The following is a 22,731-nucleotide window of genomic DNA, read 5'->3' as shown; positions in this document are numbered from 1 at the left end:
AATCCAACCTTTAGCTTCTGGTATTCTGTACCCCACAGCATCATTTCAAACTTTAAGTTTCCTGTTTGTAAAGCATACAAATTTGACCGGCAGCAGGCTCATCATGCTAGCCCCACACCAGCTTGGCTGGAGCATCATGATACATCTCCCTGAGTAATGGCAACTTAACAGAGTAGAATATGGCAAACAAGATGGAGTAGAGTAGAACTGAAGAAAAGGGAGGCAGTGGTGTAGTGGTATCGTCGCTGGGCTGGTAATCCAGAGATCCAGGATAATGTTCTGGGGACCCAGGTTTGAATCCCACCTTGGCAGATGGTGAAATTTGAATTCACTTCAGGGGTGGCAGGGTGACACAGTGGTTAGCACTGCTGCCTGACAGCTCTAGGGCCCCAGGTTCAATTCCAGCCTCGGGTGATGGTCTGTGTGGAGTTTGCACTTTCTCCCTGTGTCTGTGTGGGTTTCCACCGGCTGCTCCGGCTTCCTCCCACAGTCCAAATATTTGCAGGTTAGGTAGATTGGCCACACTAAATTGCCCCTTATTGTCCAACGGTCAGGTGGGATTACTGGACTTAAATAAAGTGTTCTTTCAGGGGCCGGTATAGACTCGATGGGCCAAATGGCCTCCTTCTGCACTGTAAATTCGAATGGGCACTTTGCTGCCCATTGTGTTCTCTACTGCCAACAAGGACAAGAACAGCAACACCATGCCAACATGCCTTCCCTTCACTGCCATTGGGTCAAATTTTGGCTCTCTTGCCACAGTCAGCATTGGGGACACACCATTTCCTGAGGTAATGAGGAACAGGCAGCAGGTGAGTTTGCCAGTATCGCCCACAAATCCAAGAAAAAAAGTCAAATCAGTAGACATGAGGAAACATTATTACTGTTAAATTAAGGCATTTATTTAATATGGCTTATGGCCATATAATATAGAATATGGCTTAGTGGTGGAATTCCCACCCCTGAAGGTTTTCAGCCCCACTTCAGGTAGGCCCAGAATATGAAGACCAGAGTAGGATCTGTAACTACTGGGATGAGGTTCTGCAGGAATACTTATGTCGGTGGCCCATGCAGCACTCCATGTTGGGAAGGGTGCTCACAAAGGCATCGTCTGTGTACACTGGAAGCTGTCATAATGTCATCCAGCATTATCGACTGATTCAATGCTCTATTTGCATATTTGGAACACCCAGGTCCATGTAACACATTTGCTTGTCATTCACTAAATAGCGTGGATTCAGCTGCAAGAGGCACCCAGTACTAATGTTATTTGAAGGACTCGGGGCTCAACTTATAGGTAATGTAATTTAGAATGACTTCTGCTATTGCAAAGTCTCTGGAAGGACTGTGGAATGTTTTTTAGAGTTGTTGTGGTGTGTTACTGGATTTAGCAGGGAGTGGCACTGCATCCTAGCAGAGAGGGCAGGGGATGTGGTGACCTGAACACACACAGACTGCAACTGGTATTGGGCAGCAGAGGCACAGAGGCAAGGCTTCTGGATCTTCAGTACAACAGAGAGATGGAGTAGAGGTTGCAGAGAGAGGGGAAAGCTCTATCCTTGATGTTGCCGGCCCTAAATGAGGCAGCAGCTTTAAGAGACAGCCCGGCAAACTCAGAGGTAGCCCAGTGTGAGATCTCTGATTGCTGAGTAAGACTTGATGCTGACAAGTATGGGCACAGGACTCCCATTTGGTACCACAGGAACATTCAATCCTCTCTCTCTCTACCATTCTTTATGCATTGTCCATTTCTTCCTTCACTGGTTCTCCCTCCTTCCTCTCTTAGCATTCCTTTCTTTTAAGACCATAAGACATGAGAATTAGGCCATTCGGCCCATCGAGTCTGCTCCGCCATTCAATCATGGCTGATATGTTTCTCATCCCCAGTCTCCTGCCTTCTCCCCATAACCACTGTCCCCTTTTGCTTGTCATCTTCACATTGTCTCTGAATGTAATCACTATTTTATCTCCACCTACACACTCCCTTGCTCTCATGCAGCTCCCCATGTCTTTAGCTGTGGGAAGGACTATCCACGAGCATTATTTAAAGGGATCATCAAATATTTCAGTCGTGGATTGATTTCTACTGGCCATTGCTGAGTTAGTGGAATTGCTGTGAGGTTGCTACTGCTACTTAAGTTGCTGAAGTCTACAGGGAATTTCATGGTGCTTGGTGAAGACTTTGGTTTGTGCTTCAAAGGCTCAGCTCACTTCACCAGTTCCTAGCCATGGCGGTACAGTTTCCATGCCCCTTGGCCTGCAGCATGACAGAGAGAATAACCAAAGGCAACATAGAGGAGGATAAAAGCAAATCACTGCAGATGCTTGAAATCTGAAATAAAACAGGAAATGCTCTTCCCCTCTAAAGAAGAGTCTTATGGACTTGAAACATTAACACTGTTTCTCTCTCCACAGATGCTGCCAGACCCGCTGAGTTTATCCAGCATTTTCTGCATTTATTATAGAGGATAAGCTGCTGGAAGAGGGCAGAGGAGGGTGAGGGGGAAAAGGGCTCTCAGCAAGAGACCATATCTACCCAGGATCTTCAAGAAGTTTTTTTCCCATCTCACTCTCAGTGAGAAAGAGTGTAGCCACCTTCATTTCACAAAGAAGATTCTCACTGAAATCTGCTGCCTGTTGCCGGCTGATCTACCGCCTCAGAGGACAATATGGTCAGTTTGCTGTAAAAGTGACTGTGACCTTCAGCTTCTTTATATCAGGCTCTTCCCAGGCTGGAGCAGGAGAAATCCCCAACAGCGTGAAGTTTCTCATCCACTGCTATATGAGGGACGTCACTGACTCTTGGTATGCAAAGAGGTGGGAATGTTGGTCAGGCCACATTTGGAGTACGGTGTGCAGTTCTGGTCACCTCATTTTAGGAAGGATATGGAAGCTTTGGAAAAGGTGCAAAGGAGATTTACCAGGATGTTGCCTGGAATGGAGAGTAGGTCTTACGAGGAAAGGTTGAGGGTGCTAGGCCTTTTCTCATTAGAACGGAGAAGAATGAGGGGCGACCTGATAGAGGTTTATAAGATGATCAGGGGAATAGATAGAGTAGACAGTCAGAGACTTTTTCCCCGGGTAGAACAAACCATTACAAGGGGACATGAATTTAAGATGAATGGTGGAAGATATAGGGGGGGATGTCAGAGGTAGGTTCTTTACCCAGAGAGTAGTGGGGGCATGGAATGCACTGCCTGTGTAAGTATTTGAGTCGGAAACATTAGGGACCTTCAAGCGGCTATTGGATAGGTACATGGATTATGGTAGAATAATGGAGTGTAGATTAATTTGTTCTTAAGGGCAGCACGGTAGCATTGTGGATAGCACAATTGCTTCACAGCTCCAGGGTCCCAGGTTCGATTCCGGCTTGGGTCACTGTCTGTGTGGAGTCTGCACATCCTCCCTGTGTTTGCATGGGTTTCCTCCGGGTGCTCCGGTTTCCTCCCACAGTCCAAAGATGTGCAGGTTGGGTTGATTGGCCATGATAAATTGCCCTTAGATTATCATAGAATTTTGGACACTATGATTAAACTAGGACCAAAGTTCGCACAACATCGTTGGCCAAAGGGCCTGTTCTGTGTTGTATTTCTCTATGTTCTATGTGTTACATTTTATCTTTCCGAAGAGAAGAAGGAGGAGTGAAGACTACAACTTTCCCATGATGTGACATGCCATTGACTGCATACACATCGTGTAAATTTAGAGATGTGTCACAGCCACAAAGCCCTCCAGTCCCATAATGTGCAGCTGGTGTGTGACCATGCCCAGGGTCCTGGCAGCTGTCATGGTGTCTTTATCCTGAAGCAGTCCACTCCACCATCCGCATTTGAGCCACTGCAGGAAACCACAGGGTGGCTAATGAGCAACAAGGCCCATCCACTGACCATTGGGCTCATGACTTTGGTATGCAACACATGCACATGTGGGCAATGTATATATAATGAGGCAGAACACTGGGGTGCTTAAGGAAATCTTCTGCTGCTTGGGCTGCTCTGGAGGGGAACTGTAACACCCTCCAAGTGTTATGATTCATCATGGTCTGCTTCGCCCTTCACAATCACAGCACCGTGACGGCACAGGTGGTGCCACCAGGTGCATTTCAAGCAGTTGAGGAAAAGAACGAGAAAGGAGGAGAAGGGGAGGAGGCAACCAACAAGTCCCCTTTCCAGTCGTGAGTCTGCGATCACTTCATCGGACTGCAGGTCCACTGAACCCAATCCCAGTTCCCAATTCACCAACAGTGCCATGCCTTATCTTCCTTATTTTACTGACCATCAGTGTCCACAATGTTGAAATAAAATCTAGCTCAGAGCAAACATTCCAAACTAACATTAACAATCAAACTGTCCAATATTACATCCAAAAGTTAGTTAATCACCCTTGTGCATTCCCTTAGTTCCTGTCTTCCAGGTGCCTTTGCATATCCCAGAACTCCTACACAGTGATGTCCCATTTGCTGCACTATGGCTGGTGGAAAGCCATTTACTTTTACTGGGGGGGGGTGGGGGGGGGGGGGGGGGGGGGGGTCAAGGTGACCTTGCAGGGTGATCTCATAAAGCTCTGGGCATTGAGGGCGAGGCTTTAGACTGCACCATCCCGCCAAGGGTGACAGCAGTATAAGCTGCATGGTTGACAGGTCACAGCAAGGGCACTGGGAGGCCTGGATTTTATGGGGCAATGGTGGCCCTTTCTCAAACTGGAAAGTCGAGGGCAACCCTGCCTCAGTCAGTTGTGGGAGCCCCAACCAGATTTTATGTGCAGCCGACAATTAACTGCCCGATATCAGGGCTTCCGTACCTTTAAGGGATAATGTCCCACCTCCAAAGAGCTGTCAGTCTATCAGAGGGCTGGCAGCTTTTCAGACTCAGTATCACCACGAGGGGCAGTGGTCAATGCTGATACTGCAACATTGCAGGAACAGTGGGAGTTTCCATCTTGGCACTCAAACTTTGGGTGGCTTCTTCTTGTGTTACAGTACAAACTGAGACTAGGTCACCAAGTAACTGCACCATGGTTGCGTCCACAAGTATGGGAATGACGTTGGTCACCAATTGAACACCGGAAAGGATGGACTCCTTTATGTAACAGGTTGGTGCTAGGCTCCTCTGTGATCCTTGACAATGGCTGCAGACCTTTTGGCCTATCAATGCACCAAACATGTCGATGTACATATTCATAGCATTTTTCTGTCCTCATCTGAGTTCTTTGCAGCAGAATTTGTCTCACCCTCCATGAAGTGGCACCTGCACTACCCTTTCCCCCGTCTTGATTGTAGGCTCCTTATCCGGTGCCTCGCTACATGCAGATCTAAGCTACCCTCTAAAGTATCTGCAGTGTTCCGCATCCAAGACAGTGGCTGCAAGTGTAAGAGTAAATGATGGTGCTTCTTCTTCATTATCAATATCTTCCTTTTCCTCATCTTGCTCCTGTACCACTGATTGGACAGATCACAGTTATTGGGTATCTGCAAGGAGAAAGGCACAAGGGTAGGATTGCAATGAGGGAAATGGGAGAAACATGCTTTAACGATATGCAGTCTGTAAAGCAAAAGAGATTTTGGAATCAGGGGGAAATGAGATGTGATAAGGAGGGTTAGGTATGAGGATATCATCAGCTTCAATGGTTTCAGCCATGTTACTGGACAAAACCACAGCAATGATTGCTCTTACAATGGTGAGCACTGTCTCAATCATTGTGCTGAGGACATGCAGATATGGTCGTGTGGGTTGTGCGCCACTTTATCCAGCAACAGAGAGGGAAGGGTGCCAGTGAATGCGGTACATTGTTTGGCTGATGTTCATGTCATGGTTGTATAGCTGTGCAAACTGTGAGGGGTGCGTGTGAGGTTTGTAGCAATAAGTGTGTGAGGGTGAGGTGAAGCTGTGAATGTGGGGTATGACTGATAGAAATATTAGCAGGTGAGCGGTGGGGGTGTACTGCATTGTGAAGTGTGTGAGGCTGATGGCGCAGTTGGTGGGATATCACATTTGAAGATACATTCCCTGGCCTTGACCATTCGTATGCGGTCACATTGACTTGCACAGCTGTCTGCTCCCACTGACTTTCTCATTGTCTGTATGGAGGAACTCCTGTCTGCTGTGTAGAGAATATCTTTCCTCGTATCCATCTCCTGCACTGAGGTCTATACTGCTGCTTCGGAGAACCTCGGAGCCCACTCTCTTCGGTCTTGTGCCATTCATATCGCTTTCTCATGGGAAAATCACTACTAGAATGGTGTTCAGCATTGCTCCAGTCATAATGTACCTCCCCTTTAAGAGGTGCAGGTTGACTTTACGTCTAGTGCAGGCTAGCTTTAACTTAGGCTAGCCTTTCATGATTTTGCATCCCCATTTAGGCATGCAGTTACTCATCGTCATGTTTAGGTTTGGGTTGCACACTACAATCAAGTAAATGAGCAGTTCCAAAGAGGAGTCATATTGGACTCAAAGTGTTAACTCTTTTCCCGCTCCATAGATGCTGTCAGACCTGCTGAGTTTTTCCAGCACTTTTGTTTTTATTTCAGATCTCCAGCATCAACAGTATTCAACTTCTATTATTATGAAGCTGATGACCTGCCGACATCAGAATCAATGGGCTTGTCTGAATCCATCTCCAAACCCATTTGCATTAGATTTTATGGCCACACTATTATTTTCAGACTATAAAGTAGCTTTAGTGAGGAAATGTCATTCAAAGTGTATGGGGCAAATGTTGTTTTTGGCAGAATGTAATTCGTCATTTTTGTGAAATGATGTGGCAGAGGCAGTTGTTGACCTTGGTCGTGGCAACCACTTTGATTGAAGTTCTGCAATATGAATGGTTGGCAGAACAGAGTTATTTGATTCTGCAGTCAAATTGATTGTTGGGTCTCTTACAATGCAACATTAGTAACATTGACATAGTCACAAGGCTTTTAATATTATAAAGTTAACGCTAAGATGTTCCTTTTTTCAGGTTCAACTGTTAAAATCCAATAAAATTCTAGTACTATTGAGTATGGAAATAGTAGAGTAGAGTTTTTTTTAAATTTTAGAGTACCCAATTCATTTTGTTATGTTTCTTAAAAGAATGCTGGAAGTCGTTCAGCAGTTGAAGGATGGTTTATTGTGCTCCACAATAAATTACTTCGTTAGCTTTTACTTACAGAATGGCACTTGTAAAGATACTGCTTTTCTATGCTCTGCAACTAGGCCTAACCACTTGCAGCCCTGAGCTCAACTTCCGTCCTGTCCTGCTCCCCTGCCTCTCCAGCCAAAGTGCGCGAGGGCGGGCCTTCGGCGTCACTCTTATATGTCCCCGTGCTGCCCCCTGGTGGTACTTCCATTTCCCATCAGCCCCTTCTGTACACACTCAGGCGAGGATCACCTAATCCCCCTTTTTCACTTTTTTTTTAGTTGCAGAGCTGTAACTAAACACAAATTCAAACAGTTAGGTTTATATACAAAGACAAGGCAGAGCAATGATATTGTCAGTCCATGTTCATAAGTTCAGACGGTTGGGTGCACGTCTGATCCGGGTAGACCTCCTGAGTGGGCATGGAGATCCAGAGTCTTTTACGTCCATTTGGACACCTGCTGCTGGAGTTCCAGGATGTTGCATGACAGCGTCCTGCAGATCTAGTGTTGGAAATACCTGTCGACGAGGTGTAACTTTTAGAAGGTCTTGGCGATTTCGTCGAAACAGTGTTCCATCGTCAGACTGCACAACGTAGGATCGTGGCGATATTTGGCGGAGAACCGTCGCCATTTTAGACCAGCCCCCAGCCGGGTGTCGCAACCTCACCGTATCGTTGATTGCCAACGGATGCAGTACTTTTGCCTGCTGGTCATAGTGCTGCTTTTGCACTTGACGTTGGTGACGCATCTTATCCAGGACAGGCGAGTGATCGGGATTGGTGAATTGTAGTGCCGGTAATGTTGTCCGCACATTTCTGTTGAAGAGCATTTGAGCCGGTGAGAGTCACGAGCTCAAAGGTGACGAACGGTATGACAAGAGGGCCAAGTGTATGTTGGACTTTGAGTCCGCAGCCTTGCTGATGAGTTGTTTGATAATGTGGACACCTTTCTCCACCCTGCCATTCGATTGCGGAAAGTGTGGACTCGATGTTACATGCTTGAAGTTGTAGTGCTTGGCGAAGTCCATATATTCCCAGCTGGCAAAGCAAGGACCATTGTCGGACATGACTGTCCGTGGGATGCCATGCCTGGAGAAGGTTTCTTTGCAGGCCTTGATGATTGATGCCGCTGTGAGATCCGGGAGTTTCAGTACTTCCGGAAAGTTGGAGTAGTAGTCGATGAGCAGAACATAGTTGCGGCCCATGGCGTGGAACAAGTCAATGCCAACTTTGTCCCACGGTGACGTGGCCATCTCATGCTGCTGCAGTGTCTCCTTGAATTGTGCCGGTTGATGTCTTTGACACGTGTCACAGGTGAGCACCATGTTCGTTAGGTCCTCGTTTATCCCTGGCCAGTAAACGGATTGTCGTGCTCTCCTTTTGCACTTTTCGGCACCAAGGTGCCCCTCGTGAATCCTGCGGAGCATGTCCGCCCGGAGCGCCAGTGGGTTGACGATTCTGTCATTCCGCAGTATTATGCCATCCACCACGGACAGTTCAGTCCTGGCGTTTTGGAACTGTGGGCACCACCCTTTTGGCCAGCCATGCTGAAGGTTGTGTATGACTTGAAGGAGGGTGGCATCCTCCTGTGTCACCTGACAAATTTGCTGCAGCCTCTCGTCCGTTGCTGGGAGCGTCTCCTTGCACCACTGTGCATGAGCTTCCACATCATTGATGGAAGCCAGTGGCGGGTTGTCAGCGTCCATGGCTCGTGATAATGTGTCAGCTATTACAAGGTCCTTGCCAGGGGTGTAGACCAGCGTGAAGTCATACCTCCGCAACTTCATCATCATGCGTTGTAGGCGCGGTGTCATATCATTTAGATCTTTGTCGATGATGTTTACCAGCGGCCTATGATCAGTTTCCACAAGAAACGTGGGGAGACCATACACATAGTGGTGGAATTTGGTCACGCCTGTGATCAGCCCTCGGCACTCCTTCTCTATCTGTGCGTACCTGCACTCTGTGGCGGTCATCGCGCATGAAGCGTAAGCCACCGGGACCCAGTCCGACTGTTCATTCTGTTGCAGTAGCACCGCACCAATTCCATGTTGACTGGCGTCGGTGGAGATCTTTGTAGGTTTTGCCGGGTCAAAAAATGCGAGCGTTGGAGCTGCCACCAATTGGTGTCTCAGATCATCCCATTCATCTTGGTGATGTTGGGTCCAGGCAAACTCCGTGTCCTTCCTTGTCACGTTCCTCAACGCCGTCGTCCGTGCTTCTAGGTTCGGTATGAATTTGTCGAGGAAGTTGATGAATCCCAGGAATCTTAGCACCGCTTTCTTGTCATGTGGTCTCTGCATGCTCTGAATTGCGGTGATCTTCTCAGCGTCCGGCTTCACCCCGTGCTCTGATATTGTGTCACCCAGGAAGGTCAGAGAGGAACGTGCAAAGGTGCACTTGGCCCAGTTGAGCTTCAGTCCAAAGTGGTGGATCCTTTGGAAGACTTGCTTCAACCTCGCAATGTGGTCTTCCTCTGTCGTTGACCATATTATGATGTCATCCACATAGACACGGACGCCTTCAATGCCTTCTATCATCTGCTCCATTATTCTGTGAAATATTTCGGATGCAGATATAATGCCAAAGGGCACCCGATTATAACAGTACCTTCCAAACGGCGTGTTGAAGGTGCACAGCAGGCGGCTGGACTCATCGAGCTGCATTTGCCAGAAGCCCTATGAGGCATCAAGCTTGGTAAATATGTAAGCTTGTGCCATTTCGCTCGTTATCTCCTCTCGTTTGGGGATAGGGTAGTGTTCCCTGCGAATGTTCTTGTTCAAGTCTTTGGGATCTAAACAGATCCTGAGTTCACCAGACGGCTTCTTAACACACACCAGCGAGCTGACCCAGTCAGTCGGCTGTGTGACTCGTGAGATAATGCCTTGAGATTGGAGACGTTGAAGTTCAGCTTTTAGTTTGTCCCGCAATGGAGCCGGCACCCTCCATGGGGCATGAACGACTGGCATGGCATCCTTTTTGAACAGGATTTTGTATTTGTAGGGAAGAGAAGACGTTGGGGTACTCGCTGAGTAGCAGCTGTATGTCATCGGCAATGCGTGATGAGTCAGCCGCGTGCATGAAGATCCTTTGAATTAGCCGCAAATCCTTGCAGGCTTGAGCACCTAGCAGTGAGAATCTTTTGTCATCTACAATTTCAAATCGTAGTCCTGTTGTGACTGTCTTGTTGGCAACTTGTAGGTGGCAGGATCCCTTTGAGGTGATCTGGTTTCCGTTGTAATCAGTTAACTTGCATGCGGCAGGTAACATCTCGTGCGTCCCTGGGACGGATGCGGGATCTTTGCTCGTCATCAAGTTTGCGGAGGCTCCCGTGTCCAGCTTGAACGTGATGGGGAAGTCATTGACTTGTACCGTAGCACTCCATTCGCTTGTGGGGTTGATGGCTTGCACGTGTCGAGGCTTTGTTGTCAGCTCCTGTGGTTCCGCTGTGGCGTTTATGATTCCAATGCCGTACATGTTCTCCCAGGAGTGGAACTCTTCGTGGTCGGAAAAATTGTCTTCAGGTGCCAGAGTGTCCATTACATCAACTGTGCGTACTTTAAAGTCTCCATGCCTTTGCATTGTGGAGTAATATTTGGCTGTGGACTGACATTAGGAGGCAAAATGGTTCATTTGGAGCATTTTCTGCACCTTTTTCCTTGTGCAGGACATTGCCCTTTTAAATGGGCGGAGCCACAGTGATGACACGTCATGGTGTCATGCGTATGTTGCGTTCGCGCATGCGCAGCACGACTTTCAGTCCGGGGCCGGTATTGCGAGAAGTGCGCATGCGCGTACCGAGTACTTCCGGGGTCGCGTCTTTCGGGATGGCGCGCATGCGCAGACGGGCCGGCGACAGGAAGAGAGGGCCCGTGAGGAGAGGTCACCATTTTCACATCTGCCTCGTGGTGAGTGTTTTCCAAGGTATGTTTGTCAAACAGCTCCAGTAACTGCTGCTTTTTCTGCTCCTGTAGTAAGCATTTATCTATGGTGGTTTTCAGTGTTAAGTCATTTTGCAGCATTAATGGCAGCAGGGTAGCATGGTGGTTAGCATAAATGCTTCACAGCTCCAGGGTCCCAGGTTCGGTTCCCGGCTGGGTCACTGTCTGTGCGGAGTCTGCACGTCCTCCCCGTGTGTGCGTGGGTTTCCTCCGGGTGCTCCGGTTTCCTCCCACAGTCCAAAGATGTGCGGGTTAGGTGGATTGGCCATGCTAAATTGCCCGTAGTGTCCTAAAAGTAAGGTTAAGGGGGGGTTGTTGGGTTACGGGTATAGGGTGGATACATGGGTTTGAGTAGGGTGATCATTGCTCGGCACAACATCGAGGGCCGAAGGGCCTGTTCTGTGCTGTACCGTTCTAAATTCTAATGATTCTTTTAGATTTCCGTCGGCAAGACCATAGATTAATTGATCTATGATGATTGAGTCTGTTAAATCACCGTAGTTGCAGCCTTGTGCTAGCAAGCGCAGATCTGTTACAAAGTGGGAGATAGTCTCCCCGTTTTTTTGGAATCTGTTACGCAGGTTGAATCTTTCAATGATTTCATTGGATTATGATTTGCAGTGGTCATCAAATTTTGCCACTATCACTTGATACTTGGTTTTATCTTCAGTATCAGCATACGTAAAAGAGTTATAAATGTCTATCGCCTGCAGGTCTGCCGTTGAGAGTAAAAGTCCAATTTTTCTGTCATCGGTGGCTGCATTTAAGTCTAGAGCTGACATAAATAGCTGAAACTGCTGTTTAAACATTTTCCAGTTGCTATTTAAATTACCTGTAGTTATCATCATCCCTGGACGTAGCGTCTGATCCATTGCTTCAGAAGGTCGTCTGGAGTCGAGAGGCTGCGAAGTCTTCCACAGTCAGGCGGCCGGCCTGTTGCTTTTGCTGGTGGCGTTGGTTCTTTCTGTTCAAAGAAGCCACTCCTGTACCATGTTATGTTTCTTAAAAGAATGCTAGAAGTCGTTCAGCAGTTGAAGGATGGTTTATTGTGCTCCACAATAAATTACTTCGTTAGCTTTTACTTGCAGAATGGCACTTGTAAAGATACTGCTTTTCTATGCTCTGCAACTAGGCCTAACCACTTGCAGCCCTGAGTTCAACTTCCGTCCTGTCCTGCTCCCCTGTCTCTCCAGCCAAAGTGCGCGAGGGCGGGCCTTCGGCGTCACTCTTATATGTCCCCGTGCTGCCCCCTGGTGGTACTTCCATTTCCCATCAGCCCCTTCTGTACACACTCAGGTGAGGATCACTACACATTTTTTCCAATTAAGGGGCAATTTAGTATGTTCAATCCACCTACCCTGCACATCTTTGGGTTGTGGGGGCGAAACCCATGTAAACACGGGGAGAATGTGCAAACTCCACACGGACAGTGACCCAGAGCCGGGATCGAACCTGGGATCTCAGCGCCATGAGACTACAGTGCTACCACTGCGCCACCGTGCTGCCCTTAGTAGAGTTGATGCATGTGTGGCTGAAGAGATGGTGCAGGACGGTAGGCATAGGATTCCTGGGACCTGTTTAAAGAGAAGTGTGATCTGTAGAGACCAAATGGGTTGCACCTCAACAGAACCAGAACCAATGTCCCTACAGAATGATTTGAATCAGAGAATCCTAGAATTTACAGTGCAGAAGGAGGCCATTTGGCACATTGAGTCTGCACCGGCCCTTGGAACGAGCATCCTACTTAAGCCCTTATCTCCACCCTCTCACCGTAACTCAGCAGCCCATCTAACTTTTTGGATACTAAGGGGCAATATAGTATGGGTTGGCGCGAGTTGGCGCATGAGCAGAACCACCGCCATGTTTCCTGCGCATGCGCAGGGGGTTTCTCCGCACCGGCTATGGCGGACCTTACAGAGGCCGGTGCGGAAGGAAAGGGTGCCCCACGACACAGGCCCGCCCGCAGATTGGTGGGGCCCGATCGTGGGCCAGTCCACCGTGGGGGCGTGGGGGTCCCCCCTGGGGCCGGACCCCCCCCCCCCCCCCCCCGCACCCCCCCGAGGACTTCGCTAGTCGCCTTTCAAGCCAGGTCCCGCCGGGAGGGACCATGTCTATTTCACACCGGTGGGACTGGCCGAAAACGGGTGGCCGCTCGGCCCATCGGGGCCCGGAGAATTGCTGGGGCCCCCGACCGGCGCGGTGCGATCCCTGCCCCGAAAACCGGTGCCGGAGAATTCGGTAGCTGCCGTTGGAGCGGCGGGGTGGGATTTACGCCGCCCCCCCCACAGGGATTCTCCAACCCGGCAGGGGGTCGGAGAATCCCGCCCCTAGCCTCAGGCGCAGAGAATCCCACCCAGGGTGTTGAAGATAGATAGGAGAGGGAAGAAAGGAGGAGGGGTAGTAGTATTGATTTTAAAAAATACTGTGGTGCTTTAAAGAGAGGATGTCCTGGAGCAGTCAAGGAAATATCTATTTGGTTAAAGTTAAGAAAAATCAGAAGTACCTTGTCACTACTTGTATTCCACAAACTACAAACCACAGGCTGGTTTAGCACACTGGGCTAAATCGCTGGCTTTTAAAGCAGACCATGGCAGGCCAGCAGCACGGTTCAATTCCCGTACCAGCCTCCCCGGACAGGCGCCGGAATGTGGTGACTAGGGGCTTTTCACAGTAGCTTCATTGAAGCCTACTCGTGACAATAAGCGATTTTCATTTCATTTCATTTTTCACTATTCAGAAAAATCTAGAGGAACAAATTTACAGAGAAATTCCCGAAAGATCAAAAAGTATAGAGTAGTGATATTAGGGAACTTGAATTATCCTGGGATAGTAATACTGTAGTGTAAAGAGCAGAAAGGAGGAAGAGTTTCTGACGTCTGTTCGGGAGAATTTTCTTGATCAGTACGTTCCCAGTTCAGAGAAGAAGAGACTTTGCTGGATGTGATTCTGCAGAATGAGGTGGGTTAACTGGATATCAGTAGTGGAACATTTAGGAAACAGTGATCATAGGTTAGCTATGGAGAAGAAGAAGGAGCAATTTTGACTAAAAATAATTGGAAAAAGTTCAATTTCAGTGGGTTGAGAATTGATATGGCCCAGTTAAATTGGAATCAAAGATTGGCAGGTCAAACTTTAATAGAACAACGGCTACCTTTAAGAATGAGATGATTCAGGTAAAGCTGCGTTCTCACAAAGAGGAATGGTATAAAAAACAGAGCCAGAACTCCCTAGATGATGAAACAGATAGAGAACAAGTTGAAGCAGACAAAGAGAATGTATGACAGACGTTAGGTTTATGATTCAAATGAGAAGCAAGCTGCAAATATAAGTACAGAGGGGAAATGGAAAAGGAAACAAGAAAAGCAAATAGAGAATAGGAGAAGAGGCTAATATAAGATGAAATCCAGAAATCTTCCATAGGCGTTTAAATAGTAAAAGGATAGTAAGCAAGAGGTGGATGATTAAGGACCAAAAGGAAGATCAACATAGTGCATGGCGGAGCTGTTAAATGAATACTTTGTATCTGTCTTTCCCAAGGAAGAAGATTCTGCAAAGGTCATATGAAAGAGGAGCTAGTTGAGATATTGGATGGGCTAAAAATCGATAAAGAAAGGTGGGCTGTATTAAAGTTGATAAGTCACCAGGACCAGATGGAATGCATTCAAGGAAACTGAGGGAAATAAGGGTGAAAGTGGCTTAAGTGTTGGCCATAATCTTCCAATTCACATTGGAGGGTGTGGTGCAAGAAGACTAGAGAATTGCAATTATTACACCCGTGTTCAAAAAAGGCTGCAAACCTAGTAACTAAAGACCAATCAGTTTAACTTTGGTGGGGGAAAAGCTTTTAGCGCCAATAATCTGGGACAGAACTGTCACTTGGACAGTCATAAATGAACTAAGGAAAGGGTGCACAGATTTGTGAAAGGCCAGTCGTGTTTAACTAACTCAATTGAATTTTTTGATAAGGTAACAGAGTGGATTTATGAAAATAATGAGGTTGATGCGATTTATATGAACTTCCAACAGGATGTAAAATGCCATATAATAAGCTTGGCATAAAATTTGAAGCCCAATAAATCAAAAGGGCAAGTGGCAACATAGATACAAGATTGGCTGAAAAACAGGTAATAGTGGTTATTTGGACTGGAAGAAGGAATACAATACGATTTCCCAGGGATCAGTATTTAGGACATCTGTTTTCCTTGATATATATTTATGACCTAGACTTGGGTGTACAGGGCACAATTTCAAAATTTGTAAATGATCTATGAGGAGGAGAGTGATAGACATCAAGAGGGCAGAGGAGATTTTATAGAGATGTTTAAAATCATGAGGAGTCTCGGCAGAGAACATAGAGAGAAATGATTTCCGTTGAGATTAAGAACAAGAAGCTGGCTGTTTAAGGTGGTTGGCGAAAGAAGCAAAAATGACATGAGGAAAAACCCTTTTACACTGCAGATGGTTAGGATCCAGAATGCAATGCCTGACAATGTGATGGAGGCAGATTGAATTGTGGCTTTCAAAAGAAATTGCATCTGTACCTGAAGAGAACACATTTGCAGGGTTGTGGTGAAAGGACATGAGTGTGGGAATAGCTGAGTTGCGCTTGCAGAGAGCCAGCATGGGCATGACAGGCTGAATGGTCTCGTCTATGTTGTTACCATTGTATGATTATGTGATTGTAACTCCACAGAAATGTTAATGTCAACATTTATATTCAGCTACATTTGAAATTCAGTGCGCACCAATGTTTGCCTGGCTGCACATGAACTATATGTGCTCTTGCCTACCTTTTTAGATCAGAAACTATTTTTTACATTTCTTACATTATTATACAAGCCCAAGGTTGCCTTCAGGATGAGAGGTCAAACATTTAAAGTGGCAATGTTACTCTTTGTAACAACCCCAGATCTGACAAAATATTATCCCAGAATATTTTAACTATTATCACTAATAATAATTGGAGGAACAGTATTAAGCACCTTGTGCTAAAACAAGGATTGGTGCGGTATCACTTCTGAGATATGCCTATATTCTTATGTACTTTTGCCGAAGTAACATTGAGTAAGCTAGTACCTGTAAGAAGACTGCTATTTCAGGCTCCTCCATACACTGCAATCCAGACTCGATGGTCTTGGATACCCCTTCAAGGTGTTCTCCATATTTCCGAATCAAAGAGCGAATATGTTGCATCTTTTCTTCCTGTTCCGCGGTGATATGTTGCAGCATGTCCTTTTTCTTTTCCTCCAATGTTGCATAGAGACGATCAAGCTTTTCACACATCAATTCTTTTTGCCTGCGACTGTTATCCTGGAACATGGAGACACTAGTTACTTTTCACAAGATGAATTTCTTCAAATTCTGACTAGCTTCATCCACAAACGAAAAACTAATGTGCAAAAGACTCCTGGGGTGATTTTCTTCATCCCGCCGTGCCAGATTTCTGGTTCAGCACGCCGTCAGGATTCTCCGTTTCAGCGCCAGTCAATGGGGTTTCCCATTGTGGAGCAGCCCCACCCCGTCGGGAAACCCCCGGAGCATCCCAACGGCGGAGAATTCAGCCCCTGGTTTTTAGCACATTGGAATTATGTCGTGTCCACATTTTTATTGCAAACACATTTGTTTGTCCACTTTGTTAAGTGGACAAACAAATTTCATAAAAAGGCTTAAGAGCTTGCTTGCTAATATTTGCAAGGGATGGCTTAATTTTCCAACCCCTCCCACTGGTGGAATCTTCGGGTCCCACTGAAGTGAACCCCTGCTGTGGGTTCCCAGCAACAGGATAGGTGAGGCATGCAAATTGCCATTGATTTAGGAGGGACTGGAAGATCCTGCTAGCAGCCAATGGTGAGCTGCCTCTGCCGTGGGAAAACTCACCACATGGGGGAGCGGGCAAGGCGGGAAGGGGTTGCTGGAAAATTCCGGTCTGAATCTTTTTTTTCCATTGTCTCAATGTATTACATCTATCATTGTGAAAATGTACAGGAATATAAAATTATTCTTTATGGCCCATGCAGTAAATCTGAGGATGTAGTATGTTGGGGAACCAGCACACAGGCCAGAGTGTGGTAGGTGCAGGTTTGATTGGCCACATACTGAGCACTTGATCTTATGGTGCAGGGAGATATTGATCCGAGATAGGGTTGTTCTTTCCTCATAAAGATGGGAAGAGAATCGCTGGGCTATTCATACTGACACAGCTGTCACGTGTTCCAATGGTTCAGCGCAGTATTGCAGGAGGCTTGGTAATAGGCCTCTAAGGAACAGCTGAGTGGGCCCCTAGAGAACAGGACAAAACAGGAGTTTAACTTCTAAATTTATTTGGTGAAAATGTGAATAATGTATCTTAGAAATACTTCAGGCATATTTGCATTTTATTTGTTTGTATTTGCGATGTGGCTTTACAAAAGTCAGAAATACCTCAATATTTCTGCATGTATCTTCCATTTGAGCGATTGCTGTTTGAATCTGGTCATTGCTTGCTACTAGTATTGCAATTCCATCGCTGAACTCAGACTGAACGAAAAAAACAGAAAATGCTAAATTAGCTAAGCAAGAATTAGAAGGCCCGTGGTATAGTTTTCATCTTTCTCGACATTATTTTCATTCAAGTGTCACCTATATGGGATCTCAGGTAACCTATAACAATGATCTCATCAAGCAAGCTAAGTAACCAATCACAATGAAGAATTTTCACAGACAGCAAACTAAAAAGTAAAAAGCACTGAGAGAGTGAAATCAAGGTTGGGACATACCACATGGAATTAAGGTAGAAGATGAAATATCATAGATAAGTATTAAAAATAACCAAAATATTTTTTAATATTTTAAAAATCTGTGCATTTTAAATATCATAATAGAGAAATAGACATTGCACAAATACAAAATTAGGTTTTCGCTGTCGGTTTCACAGTTGTAACAACAGTGAGTGCTGACAGTTTTTCCTTCATTAAAACTGTAAAATCATGTTTGGTGCATCAGGGAGCACAGCAGTAATTAATTGATTTTTAAGAAGTAATAAAATGTAATATTTTAATCAAAGTAAGGGATAGTGAGCCATGCATGCCTATGTCTATCTCAGATTATACAATTCTTCAGGGGACTCTTTATCTTAATATAGCACCAATAATTTGAAACTTTGCAGCTATTACCATGGTACAATACAGTGGGTTTAATTGCAAGGTACTAATTACTTGTAGATAAAACTTAAGTTGGGTTAACTCTAACCAATGACTCTGTGATAACCAGTGCAAATGGAAATTCAGAAACTTCTTGTGAGATTGTCCGTCACTTTAAACAAACAATCACTTAGCTGAGGCATTAGCAAAATAATTTCCGGGATGACTCATAACACTAATCCAACCAAAGGATTGGTACATTTGCTGCCTCTAGCATTAGGTAATATAATATAGTGGGTCTGTAACCCATCAACAGATAGGTAGTGCTGTGGCAGTGGACCATGACAATCCCACAGTCATGTTCAGGCTTGAAACAGCAGTGCAGTTTGTCAAAGGAGGGACTGAGCAATATCTGACATTTCACTTTAAAGCTGTGGCTCCAAAAAGAAACTGCTCAAACATTTGTGCTTGTGTTGCTTATTTCCCTTTAAAAATAAACATCAACCAATAAATGAAAGCATGACACCATTGTCATCTTAAGGAGGAGACGCATGAAAGTGAAAATTGGGTGAAACTGGGTACTTTTCTGTCCCTTGATTCAAAATCACTAGACAGAAGAAACTGTTCTAAAAGAAAATCTACGGAGAAGAGAAAATAAGACCTACTTTTTGTCTTTTGTAAATATTATTGAGTGGCGCCACTTCACAGTCTTTATGAGCACCAAACACTTTACACATGGAGCACGTTGGCACTTCACATGTCAGACAATAAATGTTGATTCGTTCATCATCGTGTTCTTCACACATGGGTTGTTCACACTTCTTCTCAGGTCTGCAAAGAAAACCATACTCTTGATTCTTCACAATAAATAGAATGTTAACTGATCATTTTATTGACCTGTCCTTTCCCGGTTACGAGATGGGTGTCCCAACATGACATAGCCTGTCCTTTTATCCCATTTCCTCCTTGCAATTGTTTAGTCGCTCCTTGGCATAAGCAGCTTGCCATTTAGGGAATTGCTCCACTTTTCCACTCTACAAAAGGCAGGGGAAACCTGGCCAGATAAAGTTGAAAAAAGGTTGGACAAATTATTTCAAATACTTGAATCCAGGATGAAATATATGGATTATACCACATCTGGGTACACATGGAGAATGAATAGGGGAGAAATTTAAAAACGGAATAGGAAACCTTTATTAATGGAAGATTTTCAAAATCCACACTCCCTGCCAGAAATCCCTGGTTCTATGTTGAAATCAATGGATTGAATAATCACAATAGAGTCTACCTGTAACTTGACAATGTAAATCAGTGGAGCTAACATTAAGAAAATCAGCTCGATACTGTATGCTGTCCCTTATAAATACACCAGGTAAGTATGAACATATAGTTAAGCATACACATATGTTAAATATGTATAAAGGTGCAAATTGCCCAAATCAATTCTTATTCCATATAAAATGTGTGGTAAGGGTATTTTTCTCCTGAAAAGGCAAAACACAGTGGATGCTGAACATCTGAAATAAAAATAGAAATACTCAGTAGGTCAGGTAGAATTAAATGCGTTATGAGCTTGATTGATTATCTTAAATTGGTTATTACTGTAGCTAGTAGCATGCCCAGTGCTAGATAGCCCATGTTTGCAAAACTCAAAACACAAGGCTTCATATTAGATGTGATTCTGCGATTGGGCAGCACTTGCTGAACAATTATGAATTAATCGTGAAGAAAGAGGGCTTGGTTAAGGTACTAACTTAGAACTTTGCATCTGTTTTTATCAAGGTTGAAGATGCTGCCGAAGTCATGGTGAAATGACAAGTAATTGAGACACTAGGTGGGCTAAAAATGGATAGAGAGACATTGGAAAGGCTGACTGTACTTAAATTACCCAGGACTTGATCAGGTGCATCTAAGGATGCTGAGGGAAGTAAGGATGGGAATTGCATAGACACTTACCATAATTTTCCAATTCTCCATAGATACAAGTGTGGTGCCAGAGAACAGGAGAATTTCAAATTATCCACCCTTGTTTAAAAAAAAGCGTGTAAGGATAAGCTCACAAACTACAGGCCAATCAGTTTAATTTCAGTGATAGGAAAGCTTTTGGAAACAATAATCCAGGACAAAATTAAAAGTCACTTGGACAAATGTGGATGATGCCAGCACAGATCTGTTACAGGTAAATTGTGTGTAAACATGACCTGCCTTTGATGAACCAATGCTGCATTTGCCCAGTGGGACAATTTCTATCCAGATGTCTCACTATTTCTTCCTTGATGATGGATTTAAGCATTTTCCCCACTACAGAAGTTCAGCTAACTGGCCTATAGTTACCCGACTTTCGTCTACCTCCTTTTTTAAACTTGGAAGCTGATTAATTATACACAAATGAACAAAGAACAAAGAACAAATAAAATTACAGCACAGGAACAGGCCCTTCGGCCCTCCCAGCCTGCGCCGATCCAGATCCTTTATCTAAACCTGTCTCCTATTTTCCAAGGATCTACTTCCCTCTGTTCCCCGCCCATTCATATACCTGTCTAGATACATCTTAAATGATGCTATCGTGCCTGCCTCTACCACCTCCGCTGGCCAAGCGTTCCAGGCACCCACCACCCTCTGCGTAAAAAACTTTCCACGCACATCTCCCTTAAACTTTCCCCCTCTCACCTTGAAATTGTGACCCCTTGTAATTGACACCCCCACTCTTGGAAAAAGCTTGTTGCTGTCCACCCTGTCCATACCTCTCATAATTTTGTAGACCTCAATCAGGTCCCCCCTCAACCTCCGTCTTTCCAACGAAAACAATCCTAATCTACTCAACCTTTCTTCATAGCTAGCACCCTCCCTCTGAGTTCCCCTCTGACTCTCCTGGTGGGCTAGCAGCTGATTCGTCTGCTCGCCATCAGCTGGTGGGTTTGAATGTCCCGGCACCATATTTAAATACCGGTCCAGCACACTCATATCACTATCTCCAGCACATATGTCTTCAACAGACCTTGCAAGTTGCCAGCACCTCAGAAGAAAAAGGCTAACAGCCTCAAGAAGAAGTCTGTTGCTTGATTCAACCTCCCTGCAAGGCCTATCACCTGTGAGGCATCCATGCCACACTTGGACCTCTACCCACAGCACCTGGAGTCTTCATCTATGCAGCCTTGCAGGGTTCAGTTTCCCTCCCCTTGGTCATTCATCTGCCTTCCATTATTTGTCTTCTTAATCCGCGTCCTAGCCCCTCTGCCTGCCATCGTGAGTCCTCGTACTTGCACAGCCCTCCTTCAGCATTGCCCACTTTCTACATGAGGCCACACCCCTCACCCCCCCCCAGCTTCACATCGCACTCCACCCCCGGGTGAACTTCAGACCTTTGTTGCGGCTGCAGCATGAGTCGCACAACGCAGTCCTGTCTCGGGAGAATTGCAACGTGATTTTTTGCCAGCGGGGTTCTGGCTTTTCAGCTCCCACCAGATTTCCATGCCCATCCGTCGCCAAACCCACAGCGGGCGGGTTGGGAGAATTCCTTCCATAGTGTCCAGTTTTTCAGCAGCTTGTGAAGCTTTGATCTGAGGTTTATTTTCAACACTTCTAAGTTTCTGTGGCAGAAACTCCTATTTTTATACAGTTTCTACTTGATTAGATCATCTTTAGCAAATGTGGGTGTTGACGCTCCATGTAAATTCCTCCCCTTTTTATCAGGTTATATCATATATCAGGGATGGTAAATAAATGCTGGTCTAGCCAGCGTGCCAGCATTGCAAAAAGGGGCTGGTTTAGCTCACTGGGCTAAATCGCTGGCTTTTAAAGCAGACCAAACAGGCCAGCAGCACGGTTCGATTCCCTACCAGCCTCCCCGGACAGGCACCAGAATGTGGCGACTAGGGGCTTTTCACAGTAACTTCATTGAAGCCTACTTGTGACAATAAGCGATTTTCATTTCATTTCATGCGCGGATGACGTCATCACGCAGACGCGTCAAACCCGCGCATGCGCGGGCCGTCATGCCCCTCAGCCGCCCCGCAGACTGATCCTGCGGGGCGGCGGAGGAACAAATAGTGCGCAGGTATCGGACCCGCTGCCTGCGATTGGTGCCCACCGATCGCAGGCCCATGCCACCCTTGGCACGGCCGCGGTGCCATGGTTGTCCGGGACGGCACTTTGCGGCCGTTTTCACGAACGGTGAGAGCAGGTGTGATTGCGTTCGTGAAAACGGCCGTAAAGGCCTGGGAACTCGGCCCATTGGCCTGGGGAGAATCGCTGTTCACCGTAAAAAACGGCGAGCAGCGATTTGTGTCGTGGGGCGGGCGTGGGGGGGGGGGAGATAGCGGGAGGGCGGGAAAAATGTTGGGAAGGCCCTCCCGCTATTCTCCGACCCATTGTGGGCAGCGGAGAATCGCGCCCTTGACCCTTGGTTCTAGATTCTCCCACAAGAGGAAACAACCTCTCTACATCCACTCTGTTAAAACCCCTAAGTATCTTATATATTTCAATCAAGTCACCTCTTACTCTCTTAAACTCCAGCAGATATAAATCTTGCCTGTCCAACTTTCCTTCATAAGAT

The 22,731-nt window shown here is 46.0% G+C and overlaps 1 protein-coding gene across 1 annotated transcript in view; it reads right to left on the bottom strand.

The window, feature by feature from the left end:
- LOC119972579 (tripartite motif-containing protein 54-like) overlaps nt 1–22,731 on the bottom strand; it is a 155,101-nt gene that overhangs the window by 31,479 nt on the left and 100,891 nt on the right. The window contains exons 3-5 of the mRNA XM_038809498.1: nt 18,842–19,007; nt 17,479–17,574; nt 16,135–16,368 (exon numbers count right to left, since the gene is read on the bottom strand). Coding sequence (XP_038665426.1) covers nt 16,135–16,368; nt 17,479–17,574; nt 18,842–19,007 — 496 coding nt within the window. The remainder of the gene's footprint in view (nt 1–16,134; nt 16,369–17,478; nt 17,575–18,841; nt 19,008–22,731) is intronic.

This window comes from Scyliorhinus canicula, chromosome 10 (genome assembly GCF_902713615.1).
Source record: "Scyliorhinus canicula chromosome 10, sScyCan1.1, whole genome shotgun sequence".
Classification (NCBI taxonomy): Eukaryota; Metazoa; Chordata; class Chondrichthyes; order Carcharhiniformes; family Scyliorhinidae; genus Scyliorhinus; species Scyliorhinus canicula.
This window is presented reverse-complemented; position numbering and strand designations above follow the sequence as displayed.